This window comes from Geotrypetes seraphini, chromosome 4, assembly GCF_902459505.1.
Source record: "Geotrypetes seraphini chromosome 4, aGeoSer1.1, whole genome shotgun sequence".
Lineage (NCBI taxonomy): Eukaryota > Metazoa > Chordata > Amphibia > Gymnophiona > Dermophiidae > Geotrypetes > Geotrypetes seraphini.
Window position 1 is genome coordinate 35107115 of NC_047087.1, and position 21531 is coordinate 35128645.

A 21531-nucleotide genomic window follows, 5' to 3' on the forward strand; every position below is an offset into this window, starting at 1 on the left:
TGTCCCACCTGGTTTCATGTGCAGAGAGTTTCTGGGTGGTGGAATCTAGGGACTCTCCGAAAAGTTCATCCCCGAGACAGGGGGCGTTGGCCAGACGATCCTGGTGGTTAATGTCCAAGTCTGAGACTCTCAGCCAGGCCAGGCGGCGCATGGCTACGGCCATGGCAGAGGCACGGGAGGTGAGCTCGAATGAATCATATATAGAGCGGACCATAAATTTCCGCAACTGAAGGAGGCCAGAGATGTGTTGCTGAAAAAGTGGAACCTTTCGCTCCGTGAGATATTTCTGGAGGGCGGACAGCTGTTGAACCAAATGTTTCATGTAAAATGAAAAATGGAATGAATAATTGTTCGCCCTGTTGGCCAGCATGGCATTCTGGTAGAGCCTCTTGCCAAACTTGTCCATGGTTTTACCCTCTCTGCCAGGAGGGGTAGAGGCATAGACACTGGAGCCCTGAGTCTTCTTTAAGGTGGATTCAACAAGAAGGGACTCATGAGGCAATTGGGACTTGTCAAACCCTGGAATTGGGATTACACGATAGAGGTTGTCCAGCTTGCGGGGGGCCCCCAGTACTGTAAGGGGGTTCTCCCAATTTTTGTAAAAGGTCTCCCGTAGGATGTCATGTACGGGGAGCTTGAGAAACTCCTTAGGAGGTTGTTCAAAATCTAAAGCCTCCAGGAAGGCTTGAGATTTTTTAGAGTCTGATTCCAGAGGAAGGGATAAGGCTGCAGACATCTCCCTGAGGAACTTTGTAAAGGAGGATTGCTCAGGTTTGGAGGTGGCATCGGGTGCTGATGGATCCTCATCAGATGAGGAGAGATCCTCCTCGGTACCGGGGGGGGACTCTTCCCATAAGTCTGGGTCCCGGACCTCTGGGTGTGCATGCCGAGACACCGGGGTGGAAGGTGCGGTATGGCGAGTCTTGGATAAAGACTTCCCTGAGCGCACTGAAACGGTACCGGGAGAAGAGGACCGGCGTCGATCCCGGTCCCGGGAAGTATGGTGCCCTGCCCGGTCCCGAGGAGGATCCGTCGTGGTATGGGAGTGAACCACAGGATGGGCATGAAGTTGCTCGGCCGAAAGAATCGGCATGGAGGTGTTAATTGGTACCGATGGGGTGGATACCGGGGGCTCGGTACGGTGCTCGGGCCGGTCTGGTACCGAAAGGAGCGGTGCCAGGATAGTGGGTAACAGGTGCTCGAGCTGATGCTGCAGCTGTTCCTGGAGTTGAACTTGTAGGATGGCCGTAATACGGTCATCCAGGGGTGGCACCGGAACCGCTTTCTTTTGCTTCGGTTCCTTAGGTGCCGCTCCACGCCCCGGCGATGAGGAGGCCGATGACGAGGCACTCACCGAAATCGGGGCGGAGCGCTTTCGGGGTCGGCGCGGGGTCGGCAAGATCGGTGCCGCCACTGTGGCTGGTGGACGCTCTAGGGAATAGGGAGGCTTCTTAGCCGGCTTACCTGGCGCCAGAGACGCCGATGTGGGGTCGGGCGTCGTCGAAGTAGACGGTGCCGATTTCGGTGGTACCGCTGTCGATGCCGAGGAGTCCATCGTCGACCCGGTGCCGAACAAAAGGTTTTGTTGGATTTGTCGGTTTCTAAGCGTCCGCTTTTTAAGAGTGGCACAGCGGGTGCAGGAGTCCGCCCGATGCTCCGGACCCAAACACTGTAAAGCACAGTTACTTACCGTAACAGGTGTTATCCAGGGACAGCAGGCAGATATTCTTAACACATGGGTGACGTCACCGACGGAGCCCTCGGTACGGACCTTTTTAACTAGAAGTTTCTAGTTGGCCGCACCGCGCGTGCGCGAGTGCCTTCCCGCCCGACGGAGGAGTGCGTGGTCCCCAGTTAGGATAAGCCAGCTAAGAAGCCAACCCGGGGAGGTGGGTGGGACGTAAGAATATCTGCCTGCTGTCCCTGGATAACACCTGTTACGGTAAGTAACTGTGCTTTATCCCAGGACAAGCAGGCAGCATATTCTTAACACATGGGTGACCTCCAAGCTAACAAAGAGGGAGGGGGGATGGTTGGCCATCATGAAAATAAATTCTGTAACACCGATTGGCCGAAGTGACCATCCCGTCTGGAAAAGGCATCCAGTAGTGAGTAGTGAACGTGTGAACTGAGGACCAAGTGGCAGCCTTGCAGATTTCCTCGATGGGCGTGGAACGGAGGAAAGCTACAGAAGCAGCCATAGCTCGGACTCTGTGGGCCGTGACAGCACCTTCCAGTGAGAGACCGGCCCGAGCATAGCAGAATGCAATACAGGCAGCAAGCCAATTTGAAAGTGTCCGTTTGGAGACAGGACGACCCAAACGGTTGGGATCGAAAGACAAAAATAGCTGAGGGGATGTACGGTGAGCTCTGGTACGATCAAGGTAGTAAGCAAGGGCACGCTTACAGTCCAGCGTGTGCAACGCCTGTTCTCCAGGGTGCGAGTGAGGCTTGGGGAAGAAGACGGGCAGCACAATGGACTGGTTGAGGTGAAAAGCCGAGACCACCTTGGGAAGGAATTTAGGGTGGGTACGCAGAACAACCTTGTCATGGTGAAAAACAGTGAACGGTGGGTCGGCAACCAGTGCATGCAGTTCGCTAACCCTCCTGGCAGAGGTGATGGCAATTAGGAAAAGCACCTTCCAGGTAAGGAGCCTGAGCGAAGTTGTGGCAAGAGGCTCAAATGGAGGTTTCATGAGTGCTGAGAGAACCACATTCAGGTCCCAGACGACAGGAGGAGGCTTGAGAGGCGGTTTGATATTGAAGAGCCCTCTCATAAATCTGGAAACCAGAGGATGAGCCGTGAGGGGTTTTCCGAGAATAGGCTCATGAAACGCAGTGATGGCACTGAGGTGGACTCTGATGGAGGTAGTTTTGAGGCCAGCATTGGACAGCGAGAGCAAATATTCCAATACAGTTTCCACCGCTAAGGAGGTGGGTTCCTGATGATGCCGGAGACACCACGAGGAGAATCTGGTCCATTTCTGATGGTAACATTGGAGGGTGGCCGGTTTCCTGGAGGCGTCCAAGATGAGGCGGACCGGCTGAGATAGATTCTCTGGAGAGGTCAGCCCGAGAGAAACCAAGCTGTCAGGTGGAGCGAAGACAGATTGGGATGCAGTAGAGACTGATGCCGCTGCGTAAGTAGAGTAGGAAACACAGGAAGAGGAATGGGCTCCCTGGAGCTGAGTTGGAGCAGGAGGGAGAACCAGTGTTGGCGAGGCCACCGAGGGGCGATGAGAATCATGGTGGCGTTGTCCTTGCGGAGTTTGGACAAGGTCCGCAACATCAGAGGAAGTGGAGGGAAGGCATACAGGAACCGATCCCTCCAATCGAGCAGGAATGCATCCGGGGCCAGACGGTGAGGAGAGAAGAGTCTGGAACAGAAGAGGGGCAGTTGATGATTGTGAGGAGCTGCAAAGAGGTCCACCTGCGGAGTGCCCCATCGAGCAAAGATGGAGAGCAGAGTCGGAGGGTCCAACGTCCACTCGTGAGGTTGAAGGATGCGGCTGAGATTGTCGGCCAGGGAGTTCTGTTCGCCCTGGATATAGACCGCCCTGAGAAAGAGATTGCGGTCCGTGGCCCAGGTCCAGATGCACAGAGCCTCCAAACAAAGGGGGCGAGATCCGGTGCCGCCTTGCTTGTTTATGTAGTACATGGCGACTTGATTGTCTGTGCACAGGAGGAGGACTTGAGGACAGAGGAGATGTTGGAAAGCCTTGAGGGCGTAGAACATGGCTCTGAGTTCCAGGAAATTGATGTGATGACGACGCTCCTGTGGGGTCCAAAGTCCCTGGGTGCGTAGATCTCCTAGGTGAGCTCCCCACGCATAGGGGGGACGCATCCGTGGTGATGATCATAGAGTGAGGGGGTAGATGAAAAAGTAGACCCCTGGAAAGATTTGAGGAGTTCAACCACCATTGGAGAGATTGCTGAAGAGATGATGTCACAGAGATGGGATGAGAAAGAAGATCCGTAGTCTGTGACCATTGGTTGGCGAGAGTCCACTGAGGCATGCGAAGGTGGAGACGTGCCAGAGGAAGGACGTGCACCGTCGAGGCCATGTGACCCAGGAGGACCATCATCTGTCGGGCAGGAATGGAGGGATGCATGAGCACCTGACGACAGAGGTGGAGCAGGGTCCGCTGACGATCGGAGGGGAGAAAAGCCCTCATTAGTGTGGTGTCCAGAACTGCTCCAATGAATTGAAGTCGCTGGGTGGGAAGCAGATGCGACTTGGGGTAGTTGATCTCGAACCCCAGGAGGTGGAGGAGAGAGATGGTGTGATGAGTAGCCTGTAGCACAAGTTGAGATGAAGGTGCTTTCACCAACCAATCGTCCAAGTAGGGGAACACCTGGAGGTTGTGAGACCTGAGGAAGGCCGCTACCACTATAAGGCACTTGGTGAAGACCCTGGGTGAGGAAGCGAGGCCGAACGGTAGCACCTTGTACTGATAGTGGTGGTGCAGCACCTGGAACCGCAGGTAGCGGCGAGAATTCTGATTGATGGAGATGTGAGTGTAGGCCTCTTTGAGGTCCAGGGAACATAGCCAGTCGTGTTGAGAAAGAAGAGGGTAGAGCGTGGCAAGGGAGAGCATTCTGAACTTCTCCTTGACCAGACACTTGTTGAGGTCCCTGAGATCGAGAATGGGACGGAGGTCTCCCGTCTTTTTGGGTACCAGGAAGTAGCGGGAGTAGAATCCCTGACCCCTTTGATCTGGAGGTACTTCTTCGATGGCATTGAGAAGGAGGAGGGATTGAACCTCCCTCAGGAGGAGGGGGGTTTGAGATGAGTGTGAAGCAGACTCTACGGGAGGGTTGTCCGATGGAAGAGTCTGGAAGTTGAGAGAGTAGCCGTGGCGGATGATGTTGAAGACCCACTGGTCCGATGTGATGACCTCCCAACGGCTGGAGAATATGGTGAGACGACCTCCGATTGGTTGTGGAAGAGGTAGCGAGGGTGGATGACTGGCTATGCCCTGGAGAGAAGAGTCAAAAGGGCTGGGATTGCTTAGCAGGCTGAAGAGGCTTGGAGGGTTGAGTGGCCTGAGAACGAGCCTGGGCATGGTGCTGCTGTTGACGGGGCCGCCGAGGTTGTTGAGGAGGCGGATTGAGTGGCCTGGCTGAGAACCTGCGCTGATAAGATGACTGAGGTCGATAAGGTCGGGCAGGCGGAGCCTTCTTTTTTGGTTTGATCAGGGTGTCCCACCTTGTTTCATGGGCGGAGAGTTTCTGGGTGGTGGAATCCAGTGACTCTCCAAAAAGTTCATCCCCGAGACAGGGGGCATTGGCTAGACGATCCTGGTGGTTGATGTCCAGGTCGGAGACTCTCAGCCAGGCCAAGCGGCGCATGGCTACGGCCATGGCAGAGGCACGGGAGGTGAGCTCGAATGAGTCGTATATCGAGCGGACCATAAACTTGCGCAACTGAAGAAGGCCAGAGATGTGCTGCTGGAACAGTGGGACCTTGCGCTCCGGCAGGTACTTTTGGAGGGCAGACAGCTGTTGGACCAAATGTTTCATATAGAAAGAAAAATGGAAGGAATAGTTGTTCGCCCTGTTGGCCAGCATGGCATTCTGGTAGAGCCTCTTGCCAAACTTGTCCATGGTCTTACCCTCTCTGCCAGGAGGGGTAGAGGCATAGACACTGGAGCCCCGAGTCTTTTTCAAGGTGGATTCAACAAGAAGGGACTCATGGGGCAATTGAGACTTGTCGAACCCTGGGATAGGGATGACTCGATAGAGGTTGTCCAGTTTACGGGGGGCCCCCGGTACCGTAAGGGGATTCTCCTAGTTTTTGTAAAAAGTCTCCCGTAGGATGTCATGCACAGGAAGCTTGAGGAACTCTTTAGGAGGTTGTTCGAAATCTAAAGCCTCCAGGAAGGCTTGAGACTTCTTTGAGTCAGATTCTAAAGGAAGGGACAGGGCTGCAGACATCTCCCTCAGAAATTTAGAAAATGAGGACTGCTCCGGTTTGGAGGTGGCATCGGGTGCCGACGGGTCCTCATCAGATGAGGAGGGATCCTCCTCGGTACCGAGAGGGGATTCCTCCCATAAGTCAGGGTCCCGGACCTCTGGTGCATGTCGAGACACCGGGGTGGAAGGTGCGGTATGGCGGGTCTTGGATAAAGATTTCCCAGAACGCATCGAAACGGTACCAGGAGAGGAAGACCGGCGTCGATCCCGGTCCCAGGAAGAATGACGCACTGCTTGGTGCCGAGGAGGATCCGATGTGGTATGGGAGTGAACCACTGGATGGGTATGAAGCTGCTCAGCCGAAAGAATCGGCATGGAGGTGTTGATAGGTACCGAAGGGGTGGATACCGGGGGTTCGGTACGGGGCTCGGGCCGGTCTGGTACCGGAAGGAGCGGTGCCAGGATAGTGGGCAACAGGTGCTCGAGTTGTTGCTGTAACTGTTCCTGGAGTTGAACTTTTAAGATGGCCGAGATACGGTCATCTAGGGGTGGCATCGGAACCGCTTTCTTTTTCTTCGGTTCCTTAGATGCCGCTCCACGCCCCGGCGATGAGGAGGCCGATGACGAGGCACTCACCGAGATCGGGGCGGAGCGCTTGCGGGACCGGTGCGATGCCGGCAAGGTCGGCGTCGCCACCGTAGTTGGAGGGCGCTCGAGGGAAGAGGAAGGCTTCTTAGCCGGCTTACCTGGCGCCAGAGACGCCGATGTGGGGTCGGGCGGTGTCGAAGTAGACGGTGCCGATTTCTGTGGTACCGCTGTCGGTGTCGAGGAGTCCATCGCCGACCCGGTGCCGAAGAGAAGAGTTTGTTGAATTCTTCGGTTTTTAAGGGTTCTCTTTTGAAGAGTGGCACAGCGGGTGCAGGAGTCCGCCCGATGCTCCGGACCCAAACACTGCAAACACCAATTGTGTGGGTCAGTGAGGGAGATCGGGCGTGCACACCGCTGGCACTTTTTAAAACCGACCTGCGGGGGCATGAAGGGGAAAACAGCCTCCGCAAAATCGAACCCCCGAGGCCTGTATAATGGCAACAGGCCCCGCCGGGGCAAAATCGAAAAAAGGGGAAAAAAAGCAAAGTTTTTTGTTTTTTTTTTACAAAGCAAAGGAAAAAGAAACCCGAAGGCAAAAGAAGAAAAAATAGGGAAAAAAGCGCGAGCGGGAAGGCAAAAAAGTGGTTTCAATGGCCGTTGAAAAAACACACGCGTCTTCTTCGCTCCGCGGAAACGAAGAAACTGGGGACCACACACTCCTCCGTCGGGCGGGAAGGCACTCGCGCACGCGCGGTGCGGCCAACTAGAACTTTCTAGTTAAAAAGGTCCGTACCGAGGGCTCCATCGGTGACGTCACCCATGTGTTAAGAATATGCTGCCTGCTTGTCCTGGGATAAACACCAATTGTGTGGGTCAGTGAGGGAGATCGGGCGTGCACACCGCTGGCACTTCTTAAAACCGGCTTGCGGGAGCATGAAGGGGAAAACAGCCTCCGCAAAATCGAACCCCGAGGCCTGTATAATGGCAACAGGCCCCGCCGGGGCAAAGTCGAAAAAAGGGTAAAAAAAATATAAGTTTTTTTTTTTTAATAAAGCAAAGAAAAAAGAAACCCGAAGGCAAAAAGGAAGAAAAAATAGAAAAAATTGCGAGCGGGAAGGCAAAAAGTGATTTCAACGGCCGTTGAAAAAACACACGCGTCTTCTTCGCTCCGCGGAAACGAAGAAACTGGGGACCACGCACTCCTCCGTCGGTCGGGAAGGCACTCGCGCACGCGCGGTGCGGCCAACTAGAACTTTCTAGTTAAAAAGGTCCGTACCGAGGGCTCCGTCGGTGACGTCACCCATGCGTAAAGAATATGCTGCCTGCTTGTCCTGGGATAAATAATGTTCTGTTTCAGATATATTAAAATGTTGCATGAATGATGTGTCTTAGCTATCAAAGTCATAATCAGCTGCCTATAAAATTAAATGACATTAGTTAATGGTCTCTATTAAACACCTTTCTTTGGAGAATTTACTGGTGAAAGTTTGAGTTGATGGTTCAAAGAGATTAAGCAGAAGGGGAACCATTACTACTCAGTTTGAAACCACCTTCGTCTATGCTCATGGAGCTCCTTAACAGTTAGCTCACACACCACTTCACTGCTTACTGAACTTTTTCAGTCTAATGCATATCATATCACTGAAGCTACTGATTATGTTACCTCAGGCAGCAAAATCATTGCTTGAAACTTGTGTGTAGTTTTTGCTGTTTAAAGGATGGACAAATGGGCATAGAACAGTGGTCTCAACTTTGCGGGCTGCATGTGGCCCGTCAGGTACTATTTTAAAGCCCTCTGTATATTACCATTGTTCTGGAACATTGTCCGCCTCACTGCTGTAACCTCACGCAAGCGCTTTCCTGCATCTGTACGTGATTGTGGAAGAAAGGTAGTTGCTTGACTTGTCTAGCAAGGCTCTTATTAATTCCAATCTGAGTTGACTCTAATCACAATTTGAAATAATTTACGATGAATCCTAGCAACTCCACAACCCAAAGGTTTAACTGATTTTTTTTTTTGCTCCTTCCTGAACTACATTCTTTCCAAGCTACCCATTCAAATAAGGAAACGTGCACCCCCAAGTCTACACAGATACCATGCAACTGCTAAACATTTAGTGAATATGCGAGGAACTACTGTGAGACCAAGTGGCAGAGCACAGTATTGGTGTTTCCTTATCATGAACTGCAGAGATTTCTTATTTAGATCCAGAGAACATGGCCAGTTCCCTTTACAAACAAGTGTTATGAGGAAGCCAAAGAAAACTATCCTGAACTTTTGTTTGGAGAGATTTATTCAGAACTAGGAATAGGCAGAATTCCCACCATCCCCATCTTTTCATGATCAGAAAATACTTGAAATAAAATCCCTGCCCTCTTTCTTGCAATGGACCAGGTTTGATTGCATTGGCATATAAAACAGAGAAGAGAGTTATTTATAAGTATTTCCTGAGACTAAGAGCTTAATCCCAGTGGACTATTTACAGACTAGTTCACTACCTGGAGCCATATTCTATCTGGATTATTTAAAAAAAAAAAAAAAAAACCCCCACCTGTCTGAGGTTATAAGGAACCATCTGTTTGCTAAAACTTTTAGCCTCCCTCATGAATACAGGGACTGAAGTCATGATTTCCTGAAGGCAGGCAAAATTCCATCTCTGATTTTAGCTGTAATACAGGTTGGGATTTCTAGGTGCTCTGCTATCTGAGAAAGCCTTGACTAGACTGGGAGGAGTGGAACCTCCATTATGGCTCCTGACAAATAAATTGTCTGGGTCATACCAAATCAACTGATCTTCCAAGTAAGCCTGTCCCTTTATTTTCTCTCCATTTTTGGGGGGTTAGATTTTCAGTGGTTATACAGCTATCCTTGTATTTTTCCCTCTCCCACTTTGTCAGGAATTGTAGTTCTCCACCCCTCCCCTTTACTCTCATGTCTAGCGACAGTACGAAACTTCACTCCTTGTTTTTAGATTGTAAGTTGCTAAGAAGGTCTTTACCTAAATGCGGGATAATAAGATAAAATAAAACTTGAAACTAGTATCAGTACTTTAAACTTTGCCTGTTCCATTACAGAAAGTCAATGCAGTTCATAAAGCAACAGGAAAAACCATTGATCTCGATGTCAATGCATCCCCAGCATCTTGTATAGTCTTTGACACAGACAAACCAAAGAGCCTCTCTTTTTGCTCTTCTTTGATTTGAAGCCCCCTCGCTATCATCTGAAGTAGGTTCATCATCAAGATCCAGATATTGCTGGCACCTCTTCAGACACACCAGATAGGTTCTGTTGCACAGCCTGCATTTCTTAAAAGTAATGGAGGTTTCCTTCTGGGTCATGTCATTAAAAATAAATAAATAATCAATTACGGCAACATCAAATGACTTCATTTTCAAAGGAAGCCCAGTTAAGTTGCAAAGCATCAAAATAAAGCAGGAGGCAAATGTGGACAAGGAAAATGTCAAAAACAGCCACAAAGCCTAACTAAGAGAACTACTAAGTTGATACAGTTGAATGTGAAAAACCAGAAGGTGATCTGATCAAATATAAAAAAAATAACCTGAATTGCGGCAGTTGAAATGGGATAAGTGCTGACAATAAACGGGAAGACAGAAAACCAGTTGTGATTTTGGCAGTTTCATTGAAATTGAATGCAGTGTTAAAACCAGCAAATTACAAGTGAAAGATCAGTATTGATTGAAAAAAGGAATTTGTGTTCTGATCAATTTTCTTTGACAAAAAAGGGGATTTAAAAAAAAATTGAGAGAGAGAAGGACTTACATTTCTCTTAAAAATTGGGTGCCTTAGCACTGAAGACAAATAAATGTCAGCTTATTTATAAAAAACAAATACTGAATTCAATATCAATTTCCTCTTGCAAAGCTGCGATTGGGCTTGTGAGAGAGGAGACACGAAAAAAAAAATATTCAACGGACCTCTAAAAACTGAAACAGCAAGATATTGAGGAATTGAGAGACGCTGAGAAAAAACAGAAGAAAATTGCTTAAAGCTAATCAAAATAGAAAAAATAACTCTAATAAAGGGTTGCTCTCCTTAATCAGAGCTGCGATTGGGCTTGTAAGAGGAGAGGAAAAAAAAAAAAAAAAAAAAAAAAAAGTTCCCCTACAACATTGAAAAAGTGAAAGTGAGAAAAACATAGGTAAAGGAAAAAGAAAAGAACTTAAAAAGAAAACTTTCTATTTCAAAGATATAACAAAATCTTGAAAGAAAAGAGATTAAAAACCTAAGAATACCAAATATAAAAGATTTAAATACAAGAAATAATAATAATAACTAAGGAAAAGTGAACAATAAAATGGCAAGTACTAGACAAAACAAAAATGAGACAGGTACATCTGCAAAAAGACAGAAACAAGAACAAATAACACCTAGCAAGATACCACTTCCTATCGAAGAATCAGACACATTAAGCAAAGCTGAAGTCATGGAAGAATTAAAACAAATCAAACAAATGCTGAAAGAAACTATTACTAATATGTCTGATATGAAAGAAGAAATTTTAAATATACATAGACAAATGGAAGTTAACGACAAAAGAACAACTGAATTAGAATCAAAAATGGAAATTATAGAATGTGAATCAAAAAGATGTAAAAACGACAACCTGGAATTAAACAAATTAAAAGATCAACTGGAGGATTACGAGAATAGAGGACGAAGAAAGAACATCAAACTCTTTGGAATACAAGAAAATCTAGAGGGGAAAAATACTATCCTTTTCCTTGAAAATTTAATTCCAAAAAATCTACAATTAGACTTGAAACAAACAATCGAAATCGAAAGGGCACATAGAATCCCAATAAAAAATTCAGAAAATAAAAACAGACCAAGACCAATCATTTTCAAAATGTTGAGATACCAGCAAGCACTAGAGATACTAAATGCTGCAAAAAAAGATAAAAACTTAAACTATAAAGGATCAAGATTATGGTTTTTACCAGATTTCGCCAAAAACACAGCATCTAAAAGGAAAAGACTACTAGATATGAGACCACTACTCAAAGAAAAAGGATTTAAATATGGACTATACTATCCAGCGAAAATGAGAGTGTCATCTGGAGACAAGTCGTTATATTTTGAGGATCCCGAAAAACTAAAAGAGTTTCTATCTAAACCAGAACCTATGATATATTAACAAAATATATTAAAAAGGTTTTGAAGACTCTATGAAAAATTAGGAAATACAACATATCGAAATATTGAAGAAATGGAGGAAAACAATACAAAGAAAAGATAATAATAATTATATGAAAGAAAGAACAGAATATATGAAAATTATTAAATAATACACTGCATACAAGTTTAAAATAATTATATGTTGAAATCAAAACACTAAGGAAATACAAATTAACACATTGTTAAATAAAAAATGATACATTAATAAAATGTTATGGAAAATGATTAAATAAATATAAAAGATCAATATAGATAGATAGAAGGGAAATTTGTTAAACAATTGAATATCGATTGCCTGGAATGGGGAGAATGTTAGGATTATATTTCCAATGTGCATCCTTAAGCAGCCAATGTATTGGGTGGGAAAGGGAGGGATAAGAAGAATATTTATTAGAATAATTAAGGGAGATACATTAGGGTTTAATATGTGTGTCATGAGGAAAATTTTTTGGTTATTAAATATGAAAGAGGAGAGGAAGAATAAGATAATGAAAGGTATTAAAATATATAATGTCTATTAAAATATATTCTATTAACGTCAATGGCCTGAATCATGTAATTAAAAGGGAAAAAATATTAACATATTTAAAAAAACAAAATGCAGATATTTACTGTCTGCAAGAGACCCATCTTAATATGAAGGAATCACAAAAATTATCAGGTGGATGGATAAAAGAATGTTTTTTTGCTCCAGCAGTGGGTAAAAAAGCAGGGGTTGCAATCCTTATAAACAAAAAATGTATGGCCAATATAAAAGTAAAAAATACAGATCCACAAGGAAGATGGATACACATTGATATAGGTATGGGAAATGATACCCTGACGTTATTTAATATATATGCCCCTAATTCGAATCAACCAGAATTTTTCAAAAAGCTACAAAATATGTTATTACCACTGGCTGCCTCTAATTTAGTGGTGGCTGGAGATTTTAATGCTGTAATGGATCCATTATTGGATAAAAAACCAGGTAAAAATATTAAATCTTTAGGTTTAGATAATTTAGTTCGATCATGTGATTTGAAAGATATATGGCGTATTCTTCATTTTAATGATCAGGAGTATTCATTTTGTTCACAGGTTCATAAATCATTTTCAAGAATAGATTATATTTTCGTTTCAACAAATAAAGTGCAACAAGTGAGTAAAGCCTCCATTGATCCTATTATCATTTCGGATCATGCAGGAATATGGATAGAATTACAATTAGATCAATTAGAAAATAATAGACCTCTTTGGAGATTTGATAATGCATTGCTTGTAGATGACAAATTTTTGGAAAATCTTAAAACACAAATTAATGAATTCTTTCAAATAAATTTAGTGGAAGATACATCTATAGAAAATGTATGGGATGCATTTAAAGCAACTATGAGGGGTAATATCATATCATATTCAGCTTTTATTAGAAAACAAATTAAAAAACAACATATAGAATTAGAAAAAGAAATAAAAATATTAGAAGCTAAATTGATAAGCAAATGGGAATATGAAGTTTTGCAAGCTCTTTTGAAAGTAAAAGGTAAATATAACGAATTGACTTCAAAAATGATAAGAAAAGATTTGTTTTCCAAGCAAACAGTGTATTATGGAAATTCTAATAAGGCGGGAAAATTATTAGCAAATTATCTTAAGGCAAAAAAAAGGAGAACTAATATTAATGGAATTAAAGATGATAATGGTATAATAACAAATCAAACAAATATAATATTAAAACAATTTTTAAATTTTTATAAGGATCTATATTCTTCTGAACCTTATTTGGAGAAACAAAAAGATGGAAAAAAATTTTTAGATCTAATAAATGGACCAAAGATTCCTGATCATATAAAACGAAGTTTAGAAGAGCCTATATCATTAAAAGAATTAGAAACAGCATTGAGATCTCTTAGAGTTGGATCCGCTCCAGGTGGTGATGGTTACACAGTAGAATTTTATAAAACATTTCAAAATATCCTCTCCCCACATTTATTAAAATTATACCAGACACAACTTATAAAAGGTAATATAAAAGGTACTATGGCTGAATCAATAATAATTGTTTTGCCTAAGCCAAATAAAGATCCTACATTGGTTTCGAACTACAGGCCTATATCTTTGATAAACGTTGATAATAAACTTTTGGCGAAAATTTTGGCTTTGAGATTGGCCAAAGCTCTCCCACATATTATAGATATGCATCAAACGGGTTTCGTTGCTAAAAGACATTCCTCAAATAACTCTAGATTATTATTTCACATGCTAAACTTGTCAAAAAAAATGGATGAACCGGCATTTACAGTTTCATTAGATGCCGAGAAAGCATTTGATAGGGTAGAATGGAATTTTATGTATCAGGCTTTGGAATGGTTTGGTATAGGTTCTGGATTTATACAAATGGTAAAAACATTGTATAGCTTCCCGATTGCAAGATTAAATATTAATAATAAGATATCGGATGGTTTTCAATTGCAGAGGGGAGTTAGACAAGGTTGTCCTTTATCTCCTTTGTTATTTGATATTGTATTAGAACCCTTATTGTTAGCAATACAACAAACGAGGGAGATAAAAGGAATTCCATATTCAGATATGGAATATAAAATTTCGGCTTATGCTGACGATATTTTGCTTTATTTGAGAAATCCAGAATCTACCTTATCTTCTTTATTGAAATTAATTGATAAGTTTGGCAAATTTTCAGGTTATAAAATTAATTGGAATAAATCTGAAATTATACCCTTGAATGTTCACTGTGTAAAAGGATTATTTGATACTTTTCCATTCATATGGAAAGAAGAAGGATTTAAATACCTAGGCATTCAAGTTAAAAAAACAATTGAAGATACTGTAAAAGAAAATGAAAAATATGTATTAAAAAAAGTAACGGAGTTATGTGAACAATGGAACCCACTACATATATCTTGGTGGGGGAGAGTTCAAACTATTAAAATGATGATCTTGCCTGTGGTTTGCTACCAAATGAGTATGATACCTATTTATTTTCAGGGGTCCTTTTATAAGAATATTAATAGAATTTTAACAAAATTTCTTTGGCTTGGTAAAACACCTAGAATAGCTTTAGTAACCTTACAAAAATCAATTAAGGAGGGAGGGGTAAATTTTCCAAATTTCTATAGGTACCATCAAGCCTATATTCTACGTCAGGGTATGTATTGGATCCTCCCAGAACTTATAGAGAATGCACCAGATTGGTTATATTTGGAATGGCGCCTTATGTTTCCCCTAAATTTAGTTCATCTTCCAAGTATTAATATACCTAAAATATACAGAGAAAATAAAATAATAATGGATACTTGGAAAACATTGAGATTTATAGATAAATTAACACCCATCCCAATATATAAATCAACTAATCAATCCATATGGATAAACTCCAAGATCAAAATAGGCGGAGCCCAAATCCTTTGGAAGAACTGGATTATTGCAGGAATTAGATCTCTAGATGATATTATTTCAGAAGGTAAACTGCTGGATTTTTCACAATTGCAACATAGATTTGGTCTTAATAAAACACAAAGTTTTAAATGGTTGCAATTGAAGCAGGCCATTCAGGTTGGGTTCCCTGAATGGAAATCATTAAACAATCAATATAGTTTAAAATTCTTATGCTTTAAAGCAGACTTCCTGGGACATCAAGCCGCATTGTGGTATAAATTAATATCTGGATATTTGAATAAAAAACCAAAAAATGGTCTAAGAGACATTTGGAGCATTGAGATTGGACATCAAATTAATGCATCTCAATGGCCACTGATTTGGTCTTGGAGAATGGGATGTACAGTGTCAGCATCTATGAGACAAACATGGTTCTTTTTATTACATAGAGCTTTTTGGACCCCTACTCGTTTACAAAAACTAGACAGTTCTAAGTCTAATAGATGCTGGCACTGTAATCTAGAACCAGGGACATTAGATCATTTATTATACTACTGTCCTTATATTAAAATATTTTGGAATTCAATTTGGCCACAAATTAATAAATTAATGGAAAATCATATTGCAATATCATATGATACAATTTTATTTGGAACAATGATGAGAAAAAAAAGTCAAATTTCACCAGAAAATAATAAACTTTTATTAATTATGACAGGGGTTGCCATTCAACATATAACTAACAATTGGAAAAATTACAACAACCTAAACTACACATTTTGGTGGAATACAATATGCCATGTTTTTAAAATGGAAAGATCAATATCAATACAAAAGGGAACATACAATAAATTTATAAAAATATGGGGGCCATTGACAAAATTCTGTAATGATTAAATAATAGAATACTTTTTCTTCCTTTCTTCTTTTAGAGATTTTCTTATGACACACATATAGGGGGGGTAAGGAGAACAATTTATATATAATATAGTATAATATATGATACAAAATGTAACAAATGATTAAGGAATAATAGAAGGGTGGGGGGAGGGAAAATGAAAAAAAATTTATCTAGAATATATTGTTTTAGATATAAATATGTTATTGAATAATTATTAATTGTATTCTATTATGTTATATACTTTTATAAAATTTGAAAATATTGTATTAAGGTGGTGAAGGGGTGGGGGGAGGGTGAAGGGGAAAATCAAATTCAGACATACATTGTGTTAGATATGAAAGTGATACTATACATATATCAAATGTATTTTATTATTCTGTACACTTTTTATGAAATTTGAAAATAAAAATATAATGAAAAAAAAAAAAGAGAACTACTAAGAAGAGGCCCACAAATGGAAAAAGTTTAAAGCAGCAAAAAAGCGATTTGCACAGCTCTGGAAAATCTAAAATAGAGGATGACCCACATGACAATACAACACAACACAGGAAATGTGGCACAAATGCAGCAAGTTTCTTTAAAAACACTTTGGAAAAGATTTGCCATCTAAGGATAATTTGTCTCTTGTCTGGCCCTGGAGACCTCTGCTGGTCCATTTGATGCATTACATCCTAGCAGCCTTTTACCGGTTTACATTCAGCAGCTATAGATCTATTGTAGTAGTTGGGTTGTAATACAATTATCAACTATTTGGTTTGTTTCATTTAGGATAATCAGAGAATAAAATTTTCAACATGACAACTGATACTAACTGAATTGAAAAGACAACTAAAGTATCGCTTTTGTTACAGAAAAAAATATAATAAAACGAGCACCTACTTTTAATATTTGGATCTGGTTTCTTAACAGATCCAATTGGGGAGGCACTAGGTACATTGTTGGGACCAGTTCGGCCTGTTCTTGGAGATCCTGTAGGAGCTCTGGCTGGAGATTCCTGTGAGAAAACAACCTCTTTTCAATAAATATCCAAATCAAGATATTCATAAAGGAGCAAATTCTAGAAATGGTGCGTAAGTTAATTAACAAGTGCCATTTAAAATGGCAGAAAAAAAGGCAACATTAAAGCACCTACCAATGCATAAATAATACATGCTGGAATCGTGCTATGTAGGCACTTTAGACCACCACACGCCACTATGGGTGTAGCTAATGCCAGAAGTAGCAATAGGTGGCCTAAAGACTTACATAGGCACAATTCATGACAAAGGCGCCGGAAATGTAGGCCTGAAAATCCCTGGCCAACATTTCAGGTGACTCTCTTTTGTGGAGGCACAATTCTCTGTAGGGTGCCACTGCATGACTGAAACGTGATCGGCAGTCGCTTTTTAGGCAACCACCAATATCGGCGCCCTCTAGAGTATCTGGGCCAAAGTTCGCAAACTTACTTAACCAACACACTTTGACGTGAGGATTTTTCCATTTCAGATAGTATTATACTATCTGGAATGGAAAAAACCTCACATGATAAAGTCTACAAAAGGCATTTGTACTGAGAAAGTACAAAGTGACTGAAGAATATGCAATGATGCATCAAAAAGGCACATCTCCAATTAATCAGAACAGAGGTCTACTTAAGAACATAAGAATTGATGCTTCTGGGTCAGACCAGTGGCGGCCCCTAGGTCAAAGGCCTGAGACCAGCCCTACCTGCGTATGTTCCGGTTTAGCAGGAACTTGTCTAACTTTGTCTTGAATCCCTGAAGGGTGTTTTCCCCTATAACAGCCTCTGGAAGAGTGTTCCAGCTTCTTACCACTCTCTGGGTGAAGAAGAACTTCCTTACGTTTGTACAGAATCTATCCCCTTTTAACTTTAGAGAGTGCCCTCTCGTTCTCCCTACCTTGGAGAGGGTGAACAACCTGTCTTTATCTACTAAGTCTATTCCCTTCAGTATCTTGAATGTTTCTATCATGTCCCCTCTCAGTCTCCTCTTTTCAAGGGAGAAGAGGCCCAGTTTCTCTAATCTCTCAATGTACGCCAAATCCTCCAGCCCCTTAACCATTTTAGTCGCTCTTCTCTGAACCTTTTCGAGTAGTACCATGTCCTTCTTCATGTATAAGTGACATTTGTTTAATATTTTACAATTCTTGGCAAATGGAAATTTTCCTGTAGTGAGTTTATGTAGCTATCACAGTAAACTGTCACAAGTTTTAAGTGGCAATCACTAGGATACCTACCACTTCCCTCAGCTAAATAACCAGTGAAGAAAACAGTTATTCACATTTTCATTTAACTGTGCTTTCGATTTTCTCGCTTCTGTTGCCATTATTTATCAAGGACATTAGATGGATTAAAAGCTGATCCACAGCTTACTCTGTGACTATACAAGGTACAAAGACTTCAACTCGTACTATAATCTAGCTGTAGTGTAGTTTATCAAGTAGCTGGTTGGTACCATCAAGTTTGCAGTGGCCAGGCCCGGCCTACATTACAATGTTTTTGGATTATGTTAAATAAATTGTTTTCTATCTTCTGATATAGAAAACTTAAATCACATGGTTTCTCATGCTTACGGCTGCTTAAAACCTTTTAATTCATTTCAGCATGAAAATGTCTTATGTAACCTGCCAGTGAAAATAGCAAACTAACTGATCTCTTTTAAATTCAAATGGATTTAATCTAATCTAAATCTTGGATTTATATACCATGTCATTTCCCCACAAGGAGCGTGACTCTGTTCACATAAAAATCGATAATCAAAGTAAAAGTAGTTAGATTAGAGAGAAAATGCTAATGCAAAAGTTACTTTTTTAATAAAGCTTAATTTGATCAAAAACAGTTTGATAATCATTTAAAACTGTGCAGTAGCAAAGGTGCTCAAATGTGATCAATCGAGACAAGGTACGGAAGACAGGCTATCCCCAGGCTGTTACTATATCACAAATAAATAGAAGATTTTACAGTGATTGGATCCATTCTGTGCGCTGTCTTCCTTTCATTATCCTCCACAAAACAGCTAAAAAAAATTACAAAATTAAGACTACTGACTAGCTGGCAATTAGCACATAACCCCTGCCCCCCCCACACACATATATCAGTAAAATGATATCAAACACATGGTCTTGTCAAACTTTTTTCTTCAAGCATACCAATTTTTCCAATGCCCCTTTAAAAATCTCATTTGTTAATGATGCCCCTTATGCCAGAAGTTTACTTACTCATGTTTGTTTTCAGTTTGAATAGCAATACAGTAATACTTACTGATGCTCTTGTAGGCGTGGCTGGCTGCTTGGCAAGATGAGACTATAAAAACACAATAAGAAAGTTTACATGGAATACAGGCATTAAAGAAAACAAATGGAGGGCAATTTTATAACTGCTGGTACAATTAAATGCCAGAAGTAACTTTACAGTCTTACACGTTTTGTGTGTAAATGTGGCTTCTGCCAATGCTCCACCTATGTATATGCCTACCTGTAAAATATGCACTATGTAAGATACATGTATTTACACAATAGGGCTACACATGCATACACACCATTAAAAGTGCGCTATTAGTGCATAAATGTTAGAGACCAGTTTATAGATTTACCCTGTATGTTTAAATTTATATAAATCATTTTATACATGTAAAAGGCCTTTACACACACAAAAAAGCCCTTCTCAAAATTAATACCTATATTTTGAAACAACTCAAAGTCTATTATTTTGTCTGCGTGTCTTGTCTGTCTAAGTAGATCACAGGCTCCAAGGAGTCTTGATACAGTAGCGCTTAAATTTTAAATTTCTATATTTATATTTTTATATAAACTAAACTAACGCAGGAGTGGACAATCTGCAGCCCATCACTGAATTTTATGTGGCCTGTGAAACCATGGGATGATTACACAGAAAACAACCCACATAAAATGTCATCAACCAGAGTTTTGTCTGTCAGTGGAACCATTGAAAGATACAACAATGGGACAAGACTTGATCGACAGTGTTAACAATTGTTTGGAAAGCCAGATCATATATGGTAAGAGAAAGCACAGTTACTTACCGTAAAGCAATGTTACTTACCGTAACAGTTGTTATCCAGGGACAGCAGGCAGCTATTCTCACTAGTGGGTGATGTCATCCGACAGAGCCCCGATACGGACATCTCACAAGCATGTCTTGCTTGAAGAAACTCAGAAGTTTCGAGATGCCCGCACCGCGCATGCGCCAGTGCCTTCCCGCCCGATGTACCGGGCGCGTCTCCTCAGTTCAGGTAGCTAGCCTGAGAAGCCAACCCAGGGGAGGTGGGTGGGACGTGAGAATAGCTGCCTGCTGTCCCTGGATAACAACTGTTACGGTAAGTAACATTGCTTTATCCCAGGACAAGCAGGCAGGTATTCTCACTAGTGGGTGACCTCCAAGCTAACCCCAATGGGATGGTGGGAGAGTTGGCAACTTAAGAGAACAAATTTTGTAACACTGTTTGGCCAAACTGTCCATCCCGTCTGGAGAAAGTATCCAGACAATAATGAGAGGTGAATGTATGAACCGAGGACCAAGTGGCAGCCTTACAAATCTCCTCAATCGGTGTCGATCTGAGGAAGGCTACAGAGGCTGCCATTGCTCTGACCTTATGGGCTGTGACCTTACAGGGAAGGGATAATCCAGCCTGGGCATAGCAGGAAGAGATACAAGCCGCCATCCAGTTGGAGATGGTGCGCTTCGATACCGGTCGTCCCAACTTGTTTGGATCAAAGGAGACGAAAAGTTGAGGAGCAGTTCTGTGTGGCTTTGTGCGATCCAAGTAGAAAGCTAGAGCACGTTTACAGTCCAGAGTGTGCAAAGCAGATTCCCCAGGATGAGAATGAGGCTTTGGAAAGAACACCGGAAGCACGATGGATTGGTTGATGTGAAATTCAGAGACCACTTTAGGTAAGAATTTTGGATGAGTACGGAGAACCACCTTGTCATGATGGAATACGGTGAACGGTGGATCCGCCACTAGGGCCTGAAGCTCACTGACCCGACGAGCTGACGTGAGGGCCACTAGAAAAACCACCTTCCAGGTGAGATACTTGAGTGGAGCCGTGTTGAGAGGTTCAAACGGAGGCTTCATAAGATGAGACAGGACAACATTGAGATCCCAAACCACAGGAGGAGGTTTGAGAGGAGGGTTGACATGAAAAAGCCCTTTCATAAATTTGGAAACCACAGGATGAGCAGACAAAGGTTTCCCTTGTAGAGGCTGATGGAAAGCCACAATAGCACTCAGGTGGACTCGTATAGAGGTAGACTTGAGGCCAGACCGGGACAGGTGTAGAAGATAATCCAATACAGAAGATAGGGAAGCTCGCTGAGGTTCCGTGGCATTGGAAATACACCAGGAAGAGAATCTAGTCCATTTTTGGGAATAGCATTGTCGAGTAGCAGGCTTCCTGGAAGCCTCCAAGACCTCCCTCACTGCTTGAGAGAACTGGTGAGGAGTTATGTTGAAAGGAACCAAGCTGTCAGGTGGAGGGACTGCAGATTGGGATGAAGTAGTGAACCTTGATGTTGAGTGAGTAGTGAAGGAAACAC

General features: G+C 42.4%; 1 protein-coding gene across 1 annotated transcript in view; it reads right to left on the bottom strand.

Annotated features, from left to right (window-relative positions):
* Window positions 1-21531, bottom strand: part of DYNC1LI2 (dynein cytoplasmic 1 light intermediate chain 2) — a 125249-nt gene that overhangs the window by 25667 nt on the left and 78051 nt on the right. The window contains exons 10-11 of the mRNA XM_033941511.1: window positions 19237-19278; window positions 16857-16971 (exon numbers count right to left, since the gene is read on the bottom strand). Of these exons, the coding sequence (XP_033797402.1) occupies window positions 16857-16971; window positions 19237-19278 (157 nt within the window). The remainder of the gene's footprint in view (window positions 1-16856; window positions 16972-19236; window positions 19279-21531) is intronic.